The sequence below is a fragment of the Neophocaena asiaeorientalis genome, unplaced genomic scaffold (genome assembly GCF_003031525.2).
Source record: "Neophocaena asiaeorientalis asiaeorientalis breed wild unplaced genomic scaffold, Neophocaena_asiaeorientalis_V1.1 scaffold1335, whole genome shotgun sequence".
Taxonomy (NCBI): domain Eukaryota; kingdom Metazoa; phylum Chordata; class Mammalia; order Artiodactyla; family Phocoenidae; genus Neophocaena; species Neophocaena asiaeorientalis.
The window spans coordinates 175627-192471 of NW_020172361.1; the positions used below are offsets into that span (position 1 = coordinate 175627).

Genomic DNA, 16845 nt, shown 5'->3' on the forward strand with positions numbered 1-16845 from the left:
CCCCAAGAAATATATGTCTGTAATAAACATTATAAAATAGCATTAAATTGAATATAAATTATCATACCCTAGAAATTATATTGTAGCTAATTAAATTTGCCACCTTTTAAATGAATTTGAATCAGCTTTTCAATGTGTATCTGCAATTAAACAGATTTTTTTTTTTAATCTTAAGAAACTTACATTTGCCTGCTCAGGAATTTTTAAATGTGAGAGGAAAAATAAATGAGAATTATAGCTACATTTTTTAAATGTATGTGTCAATTTTTCTTTACATGATTGTTTCAGTTGTTGGAATTAAAATTGATGTAAATTCCTGGATAGAGAATTTCACGAAAACATCAATCAGGGATCCGGTAAGATAACTTTTTTAAAAATTCTTATGCTACATTTACTGATCTTAGAAAGCAAAGTCTTATACAGTGACAAAATAAATTTTCGATGCTACTACATTGAAGCAGAATTATGAATTACCATTTTTTCAAAGAATTTTTTGTTTAGTCAACTAATAAGAAATAGGAAAATATTTCAGTATTATAATTTAAAATGCTAGTTTAAATATTTATTGGCTGATATTTTCTAATTTGTAAAGATAAAGCTATTGACTAGACTATCGTTTAATCTTTTATACTAATTGTTATAAAATTTCTAATTACAATATGGTAATAATTAAAATGATATAATTAAAATCCAACTAGAAAGATAATATGAGGTGATAACTGTATTTCTGTCTTTCAGTGTGCTGGTCCAGTTTGTGACTGTAAGAGAAACAGTGATGTAAGAAAACTCTTTAAAATGGAATTTTTAAGTACAATTTTTTGTGTTACTCTTCCTTAGACTCTAATGATAAAGAAGGATGCAGGAAGGTTTAGTCAAATGCTAAAAAAATATTGTATGGGATTGTGAACTAATTCATAGATAAGAATTTGAATTATATGCTTTTAATTCCTAACCTTAAACATTAGAAGCATTTTAAAATATTCATTAAAAAGCCATATCAATATAGACTGTATTGGCTTCAGTCTCAATTGTGTTAGATTCTTTTGTACATATAAGTACAAATTCATTTCTGACCAGAGTTTCTAAACTGAAGCATATTTATTGATTATCAGTGCAATCTTCCCTCATCTTTTGCACTTTATCTGAATTTTTCACACTGTGTTTATAGTAGTGAGAAAGGTTTTTTAACTAAACCTTGGTATTACATAGTTTTACTTGCCTGGATTGGATTTTACATTGTCTTCTATTACTTCCATTTCTGTTTGAGAAATTGAAAAAGCAAATGTCAACTTGCTTTGTTCCAAGCTGAAGATGCTGTAAGAATGGTACTAGATAAATTATTCATATAATGAATAAGAATGACAAATTCCACTATTTTCTTTCAGTCCTCTTATGTATGTCTATATATTTCCAAAGGGAGCAGGGGTTTCATATCATTTTGTTCACTCCTAGTCTTGTGAAATCATAAGCCAGTAATTTTAATTATTTTTGTAACATTCATTTTACATGGACTATGTATCAGCTGTTTTTAGAGCAAAGGTTTTAGCAAGCTCCTTTCATATTAGAAAAATAGAGTGCATTACGTCCCCAAATCTGAAAACAATGTTTTTGTGATTTTATACAATAAAAATTATTAAATTGATTCATGCATTTAAACATAAACTGGATGGGAATACTTTAGGATATATGATTATTTTTCCTCTGTCAAAGGCATTTTTTTTGACTTGTTTCCTGCTTTTACATCTGAGATTATCCAATCAAATATTTTTAGTGTAAAATAGTTATAAATAACCTCATGCTGCTGCTCTTTATTTTTAAGCGTGTGATGAATATTGCCCCAAATGGATTTTTCTTAATGTCTTTCTTGTCAAAATATTAAGTATGTGTTTAAAATAATAATTGTACATTATTAAATGTTTTGGTTTATCCAATTTCCTGGTTCATTTAGATGACAGTGGGGTGGTGAAAAGATTATTTCTAATTTGTTCTTATGTTCTCGTTCAGACTGAGTTGACTTTTTTTTTTTTTGGTCTACGTTGGGTCTTCGTTGCTGCACGCGGGCTTTCTTTAGTTGCAGCAAGCAGGGGCTACTCTTCGTTGTGGTGCAGTGGCTTCTCTTGTTGCGGAACACAGGCTCTACGTGTGCGGGCTTCAGTAGTTGCGGCGTGTGGGCTCAGTAGTTGTGGCTTAGTTGCTCCGCGGCATGTCGGATCTTCCCGGACCAGGGCTGAAACCCGTTTTCCCCTGCATTGGTGGGTGATTCTTAACCACTGCACCACCAGGGAAGTCCCTGAGTTGACTATTTTAACTAGACGGATCGTGGTGGAATTTCAAGCCTTGATGGTTTGACAGCAATCTATATGCATGCCCTTAATTTACTTCATCAGAATCTCCTGAGCATATATGTTCAAGAGAAGATACAGTTATCTAAGTTTTTCTCCTATTTTTATTGTTATAATCATCTATATAATGGAGTAATGATTATGTAACCTAACCTTCCTAAAAAAGTGTATTAACTGTTATTTTTGTTTTGCTAGGTAATGGATTGTGTGATTCTAGATGATGGTGGGTTTCTTTTGATGGCAAATCATGATGATTACACTAACCAGGTATGTACCTAAAGTGGCAAGGAGTAGGGTTTCCAAAGTGTGTTTCCCTGATCAACATTACAAAACCCCTTCACACCACTATAAAAATTGATAATTGAAGTTCTTAATGTAAATATAAACCATTAAGAAATGCATCCTAAAACTAGTATTCCTTATATTTGTTAGATGAGTTTACTTTCTGGTACAGTTACCATTAAAATATAGAGCTAAGGATTTTAACATCATATGAACTTTTTATTTTTGATCTCTCAGAAATTTAGAAAATGTTCACATATTCATCAGTTGATAATGTCAGTCCTAATACATAGCTGGTTTGAAACAGATGAAAATTCTAACCTGAAATTTGGAAATTGGCAAGTTAGGCTCTTTGGTTTACACAGGATTTTAAACAAAGTAGAATTAATTGCCAACTAATTTCATTTCTGAATCTGTATATCTGGCTTCTCTTTAAAAAACAAACAAAAAAGATCTCTCAATACTGGACAGTTTTCCTAAATTACAATATTTATGGGTTGGAGTTGGTGAGCTACAGGTTGTCCCTATAGATGGGACTCACTCCAGTTCAGCACAGTCCCTACAAGTTTCTTTTTCTAGTTTCACCATTTCTCTTATTGGATTGTGACTTAAGGCTTAGTAAACTGTCCATTCCTTCCAAATAGCACAGGGAGCCATTCAGAAATGAGAATAGCTAATCTCACTGGGGTTCTTTCAGAGTATCATATACCGGTTTATTACTTGCTTTTGTTTTCAAGCTCCTCAATAGTTTTAGTTCTGTTTCTTTGTATCATTTCTTTTGTTTGTACTGGTTCAGGTGTTAATATTTGGCTTACATTTGACACTTTATTATTTTTTTCTGTACCAGATTGGAAGATTTTTTGGAGAGATTGATCCAAGTTTGATGAGACACCTGGTTAATATATCAGTTTATGCTTATAATAAATCTTACGATTATCAGTCAGTGTGTGAGCCTGGAGCTGCACCGAAGCAGGGAGCAGGGCATCGCTCAGCATACGTGGTTAGTAATATGCAACTCACCCTTCCATCCTCTCAGAGGGACACTCAGTGTAGATTAACGTAATACCTTTTTATTCTATTTTATAGCCATCAATAGCAGACATATTACACATTGGCTGGTGGGCCACTGCTGCTGCCTGGTAAGTCAAAATTGTAGTTTTATTGGTATTGAGAGAAAAGTGTTGTGAAATAGTAAAGAATGTGATGGAAAGATGGACGTAGATAATTATTATGGGAACTAGTGTTTTCATTTCCTACAGCACGTATTGGTAATATTCATAAGTGTTTTTCCTTAATGATCACTGTAAAACCGTTACAGCCATTCAGCGTTTTATATGAAAACAGTATTGTGCTCGGGTACACTTCAGCCTTTTCAGGGGCTTCTTTTACCTTTGGATCTGTTGAAACTCTTTTCATTTGTATTTTTTGTTTATATTATACTCAGTCCTTACATTTTAGGCATATTGATCTATAAAAGTTACTATTTATTGCCTTCATTACGCAAGTTAAATGTCTTCATCCATCAAATTCATGACATGATGACTTATCTTTCTACCTCTTCATTTTTCTTACAAAGGCTGGCATCATTTTAGAAGCATCATGTTCCTGAAATGGATCTAATTCTTTTCACTGGTTCTACCCTTCCTCCCTCCTTCCCCCTCTTACCTATATCCTGCCATCTATGAAAAGAAGACATTTAAACTGCTTATTGAGGCACTGTGGAAAGTCTGGAAGATCAAATTTGTCATTGTTTGGGTCTGATCAGTCAAGTAACTAATCCTCCTGTTGTGTCTGGGTCCATTCTCTCCCTCCCTCCCTCCCTCCCTCTCTCTCTCTCTCTCTTTTGTATCATTACCCTACTGTATTGTATAAGTTTTATTCCATGTATATTAATCTATAACGTTCACTTGATGTTGTGGCTTTCCCAGCGAAAATTAAATGATTATGCCATTTTATTAAAATAGCAAAGATGTTAGATTAAAAATCCAATTTATTCTTAAAAAAATTGTGAAAAAGGGTGCTTTCTGTTCTGACAGTGACATTTGTATATGAACTTACATAGGTTTTCTGAAGCTCGTAGTCATCGTGAAATACTTGATTGTCTTTATGCTATTTTCAGGCCAGAACCTTCCCCCTCCTCAACCTCCCCCCAACTTTTGTTTTAACTAAACTCAGTTCCAGATGAGTTTTTACGAATATTTGGCTCAATTGTCATTTATTGTAAAACTGATATATAGGGCATGCCATATGCCCTACATATAATATGTATATTTTATTTCATGAATGCCACATGATGTATTTACAAATATGTTCTATATTGTAAAGTAAATAGCTCGTAAACCCATGGTACAGAGTCATTTTTGTTTAGGGTTTTTTTCCTACCACAGAGCTTTAATAACTAAAATAAGGAGAAAATCTTGAGTGTGAAAACTACGCACCAGAATGATGACATTCTCCCTCTTAGAGTTATCACTTCTCCTGGCTCTGATTTTGTATTAGGTGTCTTGACACATATGTGTCGCTCACTGGGTCCTGAACACATCTGACTTCATGACTTCTTTTACAGAATGGAATTGACAATGTCTTGCATAATTTAAGAAATACTTATATAAAAATGCTCAACTTTCTATTAGCAAACTCTCAACTTTTTCCAAAAAGATGAAAAAGAAACGTGTTTGTGTACATGCCGAAAATACTCTGGTTTTTGTTAATTTATGAAGGAAAATATCAATACTTTTTCATATTTAAAATTCAGGTCTATCCTACAGCAGTTTCTCTTGAGTTTGACCTTTCCACGACTTCTTGAGGCAGGTATGTAAATGCTCAGATACTGTCATAATAATTAACATTTTCTTTTTGGATGCTCCGAGTTCAAAACTCAGAAAGTGCGTGTGTGAGAGAGAGAGAGAGAGATCGTCCATTTAACACTTTTGTAGGTTGAAATCTCTTTGTCAGAACTTTCCTACTGCCTTAGAAACATTCCTAGGTCACATTGGCCTCTGTTTTGCAGCTGTATTCAAACTCAAATGTATTCAAATTCATTTATTCTATTGATAGTTATTGGGCATCTTTAAGGGCTGCCACTACACCACACGGAGTAAACAAGCCAGTTGAGGTGCCTGCCCTCATACATTTGTTTTGCTCTGTGAGAAATGAAAGCTCTGGGAGACCGACTGAAGTGTCCTCTCATGGTGATGGTCTTTATTTTCCCCACAGTTGAGATGGAAGATGACGACTTCACAGCCTCTCTATCAAAGCAGAGCTGCATTACCGAACAAACCCAGTATTTCTTCGATAACGATAGTAAATCATTCAGCGGTGTATTAGACTGTGGAAACTGTTCCAGGTAATTTGTTTCTTCATTTCTGGACTAGTCCTGTTTGACTAAGAAATTGTATTCACTTTTATAATCGTCACAGAAAATAACGGAGGTTGTCTTTTGAGTGCGAGAGATCTGAATAACTGCTTTGAAAATAATCAGAGCTCTTCAGTTTCTCTGAAAGTTTTTAAAATTAATTCTAACTCTGATAAGTTGTAATCCCTTCAACAGTGATAATTACGTGATCAAAAAAATTATACCCACTTTTAGGCAGAGCATAGAGTAATCTGATTGTATTATATTTTGTCTAGAAGAATCCATATTAAAATTTTTCTAACGTGGAGATAGTTTCAGAGATTATTTTCTCTGATAAGATTAGAATTAATTAGATTTACTAAACAGGTTAACAAAAATATTCTTGGCTAGTAAGTTTTACTTGTAGTCTTCACTTAAATTTAGAATTGAATGTATCTTTGAGTTGAAACTGAAAGAACTAGGAGAACATATCATTTCCTAAAATCAAGCTTAATGTTAGTCATCACCGCCCATAAAACATCTTGAAAACATTTTGGAAGAGATGGAGAGGTTTCATTTTGTTGTAATGAGAGAGAGAAAGGCAAGGTGGGAGATTTTTGAAGTTTTGAAAGGAAAGGGATAATCCATGTCACAGGATCCCTGAGAACGGAGCAGAAAGGCACAGAGTTGGGACACTTTGTTTTCAGTAGCTGAGGACAGCTTGTTCTAGAAGAAATGTTAACAGAGAGAAGAGGAAAGATGAGGAGGTGAGGTAATCTGAGCAGCTGACAGGGATGGAATAGGTAGTTGCTAGGCGATTTGGAAAAGAAGTCTATAACAGTTAAAAATATATATATTTTCGGGAGGGGGTTAACTGAAACTAGCACAAATTTTTAATAGACATGGTCAGTATGATTTTATGACTTACTTTATTAAACCTGTATATCCTAGGAGGAGGAAGAGGAAAGGGGCAGAGTAAGGCATGTACTCAGAAAAAAGCAGACCGTCTTGTTTCGAGATTAGTATATCAGGACATCACCTTCAGGAAACAGAACTGTGGCATGTTTAATGGGTACATCAGAAAGAGTTTAGAGTCTTTGGGCTTTCATTGATTGATGTTCAGTAACAGCAATATATACTTTAAAAAATGACTAAGTTAGGGGCTTCCCTGGTGGTGCAGTGGTTGAGAGTCCGCCTGCCGATGCAGGGGACGCGGGGGTTCATGCCCCGGTCTGGGAAGATCCCACGTGCCGCGGAGCGGCTGGGCCCGTGAGCCATGGCCGCTGAGCCTGCGCGTCCAGAGCCTGTGCTCCACAGCGGGAGAGGCCACAACAGTGAGAGGCCCGCATATCACACACAAAAAAAAAAAATACTAAGTTAAACTGTAAAGATCGTTATAAGATATTAAGTTAAATCATGCTTACATTTGCGCTGTGTAACTTTATGCTGTGTCCCAACTCCAATAGGTTAAAAAAAAAATCCCATTCTTTGAAAAATAAATTACTCTTTAATGACAGATCTACATTTTTATTGTGGAAGGTAGAAGCAGCTTAAGATGTGGAAAAAAACACTGCATGGAATTCAAAGCCCATAATTCTGTCTATGCCTGTGTTGTCCAACTCAGTAGTGACCAGCCACAGGTGGCAATTTTAATCATCAATGGCATTAATTAATATTACAGTTCTGTGCCTCAGTCACGCTAGTCACCATTTCAGGTGCTCAACAGCCTCATGTGGCAGTTGTTTACCATGCTGGTTAAAGCGGAAGACGTTTCTGTCTTCACAGAAAGTTGGTTGAACAGCACTGATCCAGACTTCAGTCTGCCATGACTTGGGGAAATGCTGAGCCATTTTTGTGCTCCTACTTTCCTTTACTGTAAAATAAGGCAACTTGGGCACATTTTCAGTGATAGATACCACAATTCCCTAAATATGTAAAATGAAACAACTAGATGGTGTTTATTTTGCATTGAGGACTATCATTTAAGAAACAAAGGTCACACTTAAAACATCTGTTGGAATTTTTTTAGTATTCATTTGAGAGAAAGCATGTCCATGGTAATCAAACATGGTAGTCTTTCTCTTCTAAAATCATTCAGTGTTACTGTTCGTGTAGGTGATGCTTTGTTTCAAAGGTCCTATTTTCTTTCATTTTAATGTGTAAAAATCTTTGAAATCTATTTTCTCATGATAATTTTTTCTGATTTTTAAAAATATTTTACAGAATCTTCCACGTAGAAAAACTTATGAACACCAACTTAATATTCATAATGGTTGAGAGCAAAGGGACTTGTCCCTGTGACACACGATTGCTCATACAAGCAGAACAGACTTGTATCCTTTGACATTGGAGAGGTTCGGAATGGAAACCCATCTTAAAGCTGTGCATTTTTAACCTCGTCACGTTGTTCGTGCCCAGAAAGAGAAAGATATCACAGAGCGCTGAGATCACCTCACAGAGGCAGAATGGACCCTCCACACAAAATTTCATTTGGATGTCAAGACTGATGATGCTACACCTGCAGCAAGAGGATGTGAAAGGCTTCCTACTGGTACCGTGAGTCTTTGTGGATAGAGCAGTGAGTCTTTGTGGATAGAGCAGTGCAGGTTCCCAAGTAGCCCTGAAAATGGCTAGAGAGAGCAGGGAGAAGTCCTGGCTTGGGGTTTTATGGTGGTTGGGGACCATGCTGGGCTTTTGCCAGTGCTGCCTGGGGCTTGTTGGCCCAAACTTCCAGGCAGTGGAAAAAACTTTCAGTCTTTCCTGTCAGCTCGCCCAGGTGTGGGACAGAAGGGAAGAGGGATTGTTGCGGCTTGAAAGCTGTCAACAGCCAGTAATCAGAAATGGAGTTGAATGTGGTCTATACCTACAATGGAATATTATTCAGCCTTAAAAAAAGAAGGTAAATCCTGTTGTATGCTAGAACTGCCATGGCAGTAATGCTAAAAAGACTTCGGGTAGTAAATATGCTAAAAGACAGTGAAATGACGATTGAAGCATTGCAGGCAGAGGTTCGGTAGACTGCCTGTAGTTTTTGCTGTTTCTGGAAAAAAAAATAGTCCTCACCTATGTTTGGAACTGATGTTTATTACTAGGAATTAGTTTCTATTTCTGTCTTGCTAAATAGGAGGCACCCAGGCCCTCCCTTACGGTCTTACGTGTATGACCCTGTCTTATATGCTACGTCATTTGCACATTTCATCCACTTGTATTGTACAAATATTTACTGAGTACTTCCTCTGTGCTAGCGACCATGCTGTGTAAAGCGTTGATCTCTTCACACAGGCCCTAGGCAGGAGAAAATTTGTGGCAGTTCAGTACTTTAAATCCCATAGTACTTGAACTGGTTGTGTGGGGCCAGAATAATGGCATCGGTTTCTCTGGCTTGCTTTGAGAAATAAGTGTGTTGCATTGTATTTTTTTAATTGTGTAAAAAATAAAAAGTAACTTCATATTCCTTAACAAGTTTCTTTAGCTGATGGTCCAGATCCTTGTGATATGGTGAAGCAACCCAGATACCGAAAAGGACCTGATGTCTGCTTTGATAACAATGCCTTGGTAAGTAAGACCAAACATTTGCTGTATTAAAATATATAACTCAATGGTCACGATAATTTAAGGAGACAAAGTGTAGTTTTAACTCCAGTGTAATGTCTTAACCATAACCATAGTGTTTCTCATTAACATGACATACTTGCTGGTATATAGATTTTTTATTTCAGTATTTTTCATGGTTAGCATAAGCTTAACAGTTGCCTCTTCTGTCCTTTCCACAGAAATTGTACTTTCAAACACAATGCCGACCAATTTACTAATAATCCAAGATCACAAATCTGATGATTTTAAAACTTTCTAATGACCAGTAACTGACAGTAAACATTACAAATGGTATATGAGTTGCCCACCTTCATTTATATTCCAATCCTGAAGATATAACAGTTATTTTTATTATAACATTTTCTGTGTTTAGTCTTCAGTCGGTGTATTTAAAAACCTGTTAAATCACTATCATCCCCTTAGTTTGTAATTGTACTTTACATGGTTTCTAATTCTGCCACCTGTTAGGTTTGTATTATTTCTCTTAATTGTATTACTTTTTATATTGTTTGAAACCTGGCCAGGTCAATAACACAGGGTTAAGTTGGTATAGTTTTACAAAGCATATTTAATGTATGTTATTTAAGATGACTACTACTTTTCCTATAGGTCAGCTGTCTTTCTCTCATAAACAAACACTATTTGGACTTACTGTGTATAGAAGCAGCTTTATGCTTTTCAAATTATTTTAATTTTTAAGAAGCTTTACTCTCAAGCATAAAGCCCATATAAAAATTTCTCACCACTTATAAAACACTGAAATTTTAAAAATAACATTTCTCAGTTCTCCAATCTGTCATGTCTCTTTGCATAAAGTGGCTTGCAAACATAAAGCGTTATCATCTGGGGAACTGTTTATTCTAAAACCATGTCAGATCATTTATCGATTAATGTGCATTTCTAGAGGTGGTTGTTTATTTAGAACAGATTTACCTAATATGTACTTATTTACTCAAATACACATAGCCACATTTGTTCCAAAAAAGAATAAGGCATTTCCATAGATGCATAACATGCAAGTAGATAATATAAAGTGGAGCAAAGAAGAAATAAGATCAGTGATGGGGAATAAGGCTAAAAAAGCAAAATGTTTTAGCCAATAAATCCCAGTTATCTCTGTAAGGACTATTATTGATCATTCCTCTCTGAGGGGGAAAGTGATTCAAAGTTGCAGCTACTTGATTTTTTTTCATTTTACAGTGAGCCTTAAATGAAATCCAGATATGAGGACTTCTGTTGTTCTGTCTACTATATACCTTCAGGAGCTTTGGCCACGTCAAATCATTCCCCAAAGAGTGTTGTTCGTGGGCCCAAGGGTAGTATCACTCATTAGGGAAACTTCCCTCATCAATTATTTGTCACCAAAGACTGAGATTAAGTTTACTCAGATGCGCTTGAAAGATCATATAAAAACCATTACCCCCACTGTTTGCACCATAGGTAACTATCTTTTTGATCAAGGCATAATGCAGATTTTACAAAGACAAAAATTTCCAATACTCAAGTTCCTATAAATTATACAGTGGAGTGTGTGTGAAAGTACAACTTTTGCTCAGTAGCTTAATGTGCTAATAATGTCTTGTGTTTTTTTGGCAGTGGAATATTTTGGTAATGCTTATTTGCAATGGTCACTGTGAATCTGCTCTGGATGGAGGCTCACATAAACTGCTAACTGCCAGCAAATTGCATGAAATCTCATCTTGTATGTCTTCTGTGTTTTCCTTCCTTTTCCTGTACTTGCTACTTTGCCCGTTATTAATAGGATCAACTTATATGCACAACGAGTCGTGCCTGTACCATGATGTCAGCTCCTATCTTCATTTTACTGCAAGTTTTCATGTGGTGTGGATGGTCAGTCACTTTCTCTAATTTTTCTTTGTTTTTGCGTTTGGCTTGAAATTTTAAAAAGTAATCCATATCCCTAAATCCACTATAATAAATGTCCTGAAACCACGTTATTAAAATGCCAGTAGTAATGTTGTTTTGAGAATAGCAGCTTTCAAATGTTACATAAGGTTCTAATCCTGAACAGAGCATATCAGTTTCCTATATTTATTTTAAAATCAGTAATTTCTCATAAGGTTTTGTATAAAGATTAAGTCAGTGTGGAGAAAAAAAATTTTATATGCTTCACAACGTCTTACTTTTTACTTAAAAGAAATACCAAGGACAATTATTAGAGTTGGTCATCAGTTTTGTTTCAGAAGATGCTAACATAAAATTAATGATCTGTTTCAATTTTATTAAGCATTATTCGGTACCTTCTAAGCTCATTATCTAATTCTTCTTTTCCTTTCTAAACAGATATGGTTTAAACAGCATTTTTAGATTTGTTTAGATATTGATATTCTTAGTGAAGTGCTTTAGTATAACTTACATTATCTAGGTGAAGATTATCATTATTTGTTACTCTTTGACAAATTTCTGAATTACATACTCAGTACGACTGAATAGATATTTTAGGGCCTGAGTTTACATTCAGGGTTCCATTTACAGTTTTGCACTTTCTTTTTTGATGGTCTGGAATCATGATTGTTGTAACTAGACCACTTTTGTTGTATTCCTTCTTCATTGCTGTCCAGGTATTCATTGGTTAGGAAACCACTAGATGGAGATGTGGCCATTACTATAAATGCAGTGAGCTCATCAGAGGAGGGGAAAGTGGAGAAGCAGAGGGAGTGTCAGAAAAAACTAAATTTGTTCTGGGATAGTAAAATAATGGTTTTGAAGATTTAAGTGGTAAAGAAAAACAAAGCTAAAGTTTATCAAAGAAGAAAGTAAAGCAAGCCAATAACATGTACTATTGAGGAAGTTCATTATCTTATGCAACCATAACTGATAAATGCACGTTACTGGGTACATGAAAAATGAATATGCAGAATAAATGTGTGTATATGTATGTATACACATATGTACATTAAACCTACCTCCTGAATTAATGTGGTAAGTGTGTTAAGGTTCTCTGTAGGAAACTATTTGTTAGGGCTCTTATTCCGATTAAAAGAGTTACGTGTAGTATCTACCTGCCTAAATAATTTTAAATATGCATTTTCTTTGAAGCTGCTGTGGGTGACGTAAGTATAGACCTATCTAAATTCAAAAGTTAGCTGTTATTTGGTGGATGTTCTTACCAGTGATTTGAACTCTTACTGTTTGCAAATAGTCACCCCAGGTTCTGGGTGGGGAAAGAAAGGGAGAGTAAGGGTTTAGTAATACTTGTCTAAGAGAAAAATGAAGAGGATTTTACTCACTAGCGTACCTGGTTTTAAAAAGTAAGCCTTGGGGTGAAATCATGAATATAACTATGGTTTTTCTTTTAATTAGTAATGGGAAAGAAAAAACGAATGAGGGATTCTTAGTTGATATCTTTACTAAGAGTAGTTTGAAAGAGATCCCTAGAAGGAAATCAAATAAAATAACTCATATTTTAGAATTAAATTATTTAATTTTAAAATTAAATTTTTGAATTACTCATATTTTAAAACGTATGTATATAATGTTGGCACTGTATCCCTTTACTATTTTAAGCTGAAACCAGCTACCAGTCTGTTGTTATTATCTACTACAATAATCAGAGTTTTCTGGTCGTGGTGTTAGTAGGATTTTGGTCTCTTTAAGATAGGGAAAAAATGCTGAGGTTTCTCCCACATCTATGCATTTGTGATTTAGAATGTTTTTAGAATGTATCTCATAATTTACTTCCATATAATAATTACAAGTCTTGGTAGATGTGGTTGCCCATGCAAAACACATGAGAAAACATGATCAGGAAACTGAAGGGACAGATTTTTCAGTGTGAATCTACATGCAGACTTCAGGGACTCCAAATAAGTTATCTGAACTACCACCTCCCAGACTGAAACAGACATATCTCATCATCACACAGAGGAAATGAACCCCCCCACACACACAAAAACCCACTAGAAATATAAAAATAAAAACAATGGAAGCAGAGCCAGAGAGAATATTTTTCTTTCCATAACATTTCTAGAACATAAGGATGTATTTGACGTTAATACATCAGTGGGTCTTGTATGTGTGCTAATTTTCCATTCCATCAAATTAATACTTGACTAGAACTGGGGAGCTCTCCTGGTGAAGTGACAATTAAGCCTTTAAATTAGTATTTTACATTTACAGTGTTTCTAACCAATCAATACATGCAGTGCTTCATTGGCATACACACTACTCATTTATCGAGTACTTACAGTACACCTACTGTGTATCAGGCCATTCTTCTATGCATGAGATATTTAAGATGCATTTATACTAAAATATAATTTTTTATCTCAAGTTCATATGTAACTCAGCACCCTGTTTTTTTAACCTGGTTAACCTACTTAAAGGGAAAGGTATTTGAACAAAGAGAAGAGGAAGTGCAGAAGTCCTGAGATAGTAATACCTTGACCTGTTGCAGAGAAAGTCAGTGTTATAGGAGCAGTGTGAGTGGTGAGGGGAGGGGGAGGAATATAGGATGAAGATGGAGAAGCAGCCAGGCTGCAGACCACCTAAGGCTTTTTAGGCCTTCATAAGAAATTTGGATTTTGTTATGAGAAATTTCAAGAAGAGCATGAAAGGATTTGATTTACGGTTTTAAGAAGACTGCTTTTTGGAGAAAAAGTTGTTAAAGGGCAAGAGTAGAAGCAGAGAGAGAGGTGAGGCAGCTTTTGCAGGAGTGTAGGCAAGAAGTAATGGTAATTTGGACATGATATGGTAAGTAGTAAGTTTAGGGCTATATTTTGAAGCTAGAGTTAAGAGGACAAGCTGATAGATTAGATTTGAGGGAAAAAAGGAGGAATCACAGATGACTTGTTGTCTTTGACCTGATCCATTACTCCTAGAAGTGTCATTCAGAAAAATAATATTTGGGGACAAGTTTGAGATCTTTCTGCGGATCAGAAGGAGAGGTGATAGTGATCAATGAATGTGGAGGTCAGCGGAACTTTCAGGGCTGAAGATATAAAAGTGTGAGTTATTGAGGTTCTGGTCCAAGATGGCAACATAGGTTGCCTAAAGCTCACCTGAACGCACAGACCTACCAAATCTACACCTATAAACAGAGCAATTCCCTCTGAAAGACATCTAGAAAGTATATAAATCTAGAAAGTAGATGAGCAACCCCTATGCGCTGGGCAAACGTAATATACATCCAAATGGGTAGGAAAGGCTGAGGAACTTTATCTCCATAAACCCCACACTGAGCACAGCAACATAAAATTAGAAGGGAACTCACAACACCCAGCTTCTCCCTGAGCAGTGAAGGGTTTAGATTGAACATCTGTCACCCCAAGACTCTCATGGGGGGGTGGGCCCCCAAAACTCCTAGCTCTGAACGCCTAATGGCGCTTGTGTCCATGAGACCCACAGGACTATAGCCAACAAAGAAACAATTCTTAACAGATTCCCAAGGACTCACCATGGCTATCCTTCCAAAGCTCAGAGAAACAGGAGCCGAGAGAAATGCACTTCTCCCAATCATTTCCTGACAGAGGTTATTTGCATACTTTAAAAGTTATTGCCTGCCAGTAAGGCTTCTAATTTAGCTCAGCTTTGGGGGCTTACTGCAAGACTCCTTGGAGACAGGGGAAGGGGTAGGCTATGCCTACTGACCCTCTGTCCCACTCCAGGTCAGTGGTGCCTTCCTAAAAGAAGCTTGTGAACCCACCTGGCATCCTGGCCTTTGAGGTGGCTGCCCAAAGGGCACACCCCCTTTATCACTTGGCTCTGGTAACCAGCAGGGCTGGCATTCACAAGCACCAAAGGATCCTGGACCATAGCAAACAAATAGTTCTCAACTGGCTAGTCCCTCAATTCAGGACAGAGGGAGTGGAGAGAAATGCCCGTCTCTCAGTCTTGCCCTGAAAGAGGTCTTTTGGTATGCTTTGAAAGCTACTGCCTGAGAATCCAGCCTCCAATCAGCCTGTACCTGAAGCTGACTGAAGTCTTCCCCACTGAGACACTGACAGGTATTAGCACGTCCTCAACTACGGGGATCCAAGAAGAAAAAGCCAATTCAAGACGGGGAGAGGTGGTTCTTCTATCTAATGCAGAAAAACCAACACAGAGAGTCAAGGAAAATGAAGACACAGAAAAATATGTTTTAAAAGAAAAATATAAAACTCCACAAACAGACCTTAATAAAACAGAGAAGAGTGACTGACATGAGAAAGAGTTCAAAATTTGGTCATAAAGATGGTCACCATGTCAGCACAAGAATGCATGAACTGAGAATTTGAACAAAGAAAACACAAGAAAGTACCAAACAGAAGGCACAGAGCCAAAGAATACAATACCGTAAGTATATTGAAAAACTCAGTAGTGAGGAGTTCAAATAGCAGACCGGGTGCAGTGGAAGAAAGTATCAGTAAACTCACAAACAGGGCAGTGATTCATCCCATCAAGGAGCAAAAAGAAAAAAGAATTTTAAAAAAGAGTGAAGATAGCTAAAGGGACTTATGAGACAACATCAAGCAGACCGAAATTCACGTTACAGTGTCCCAGAAGAAGAAAAGCAGACAAGGGCAGAAAACTTTTTGAAGAAATGAGTGAAAACCTTCTTAACCTAGGAAAAGAAACAGATGCCCAAATCCAGGAAGCCCAGAGAGTTACAAATAAGTTATCCAAATACATCCAAACCAAGTGAGGAAGAGGTAATACCTCCAAACTCATAGTGAGGAAAGAAGTAAAACTGTCACTCTTTGCACATGATATGATTCTGTACATAAAAAACTCCAGTAAAAAACTGTTGGCACTAATCAACAATTTGACTAAGTTTCAGGATATAAAATCAACATACAAAAATCAGTTGGCATTTCTATACACTAGGATGAAATGTCTGAAAAATAAAACTGTCAAACTCACAATAACATGAAAAACAATGAAATACCCAGAAATTACTTTAACCAAGGAAGTGAAAGTTCTGTACAATCAAAACTACATGACTTTCCTAAAAGAAATCGAAGTTGACACAAATGGAAAGACATCCATGCTGATGGACCATAAGAACTGACAGTTAAAATGTCTGTACTACTCAAAGTCACCTTAGATTCAACACAATCCCCATCAAAAAACCAATGGCATTCTTCACAGAGTTAGAAAAAAAAAATCCTAAAATTTATATGAAGTGACAAAGTCTGCAAAATAGTCAAAGCATTTCTCAGGAAAAAGAACAAAGCCAGAGGTATCGAACGTCCTGTTTTCAGACTATAGTACAAAGCTACAGTAATTTTTAAAATAGGGTAGGATACTGGCATAATAGACACAGACTAACAGAACAGAAGAGAGCCCAGAATT

General features: G+C 36.1%; 1 protein-coding gene across 1 annotated transcript in view; it reads left to right on the forward strand.

Moving 5' to 3' along the window:
- The window catches only part of LOC112414506 (voltage-dependent calcium channel subunit alpha-2/delta-1), a 184620-nt gene that overhangs the window by 155909 nt on the left and 11866 nt on the right, over positions 1-16845 (forward strand). Inside the window, exons 26-34 of the mRNA XM_024766987.1 lie at positions 289-356; positions 739-777; positions 2538-2609; positions 3472-3624; positions 3711-3763; positions 5380-5435; positions 5841-5970; positions 8182-8291; positions 9431-9513. Of these exons, the coding sequence (XP_024622755.1) occupies positions 289-356; positions 739-777; positions 2538-2609; positions 3472-3624; positions 3711-3763; positions 5380-5435; positions 5841-5970; positions 8182-8291; positions 9431-9513 (764 nt within the window). The remainder of the gene's footprint in view (positions 1-288; positions 357-738; positions 778-2537; positions 2610-3471; positions 3625-3710; positions 3764-5379; positions 5436-5840; positions 5971-8181; positions 8292-9430; positions 9514-16845) is intronic.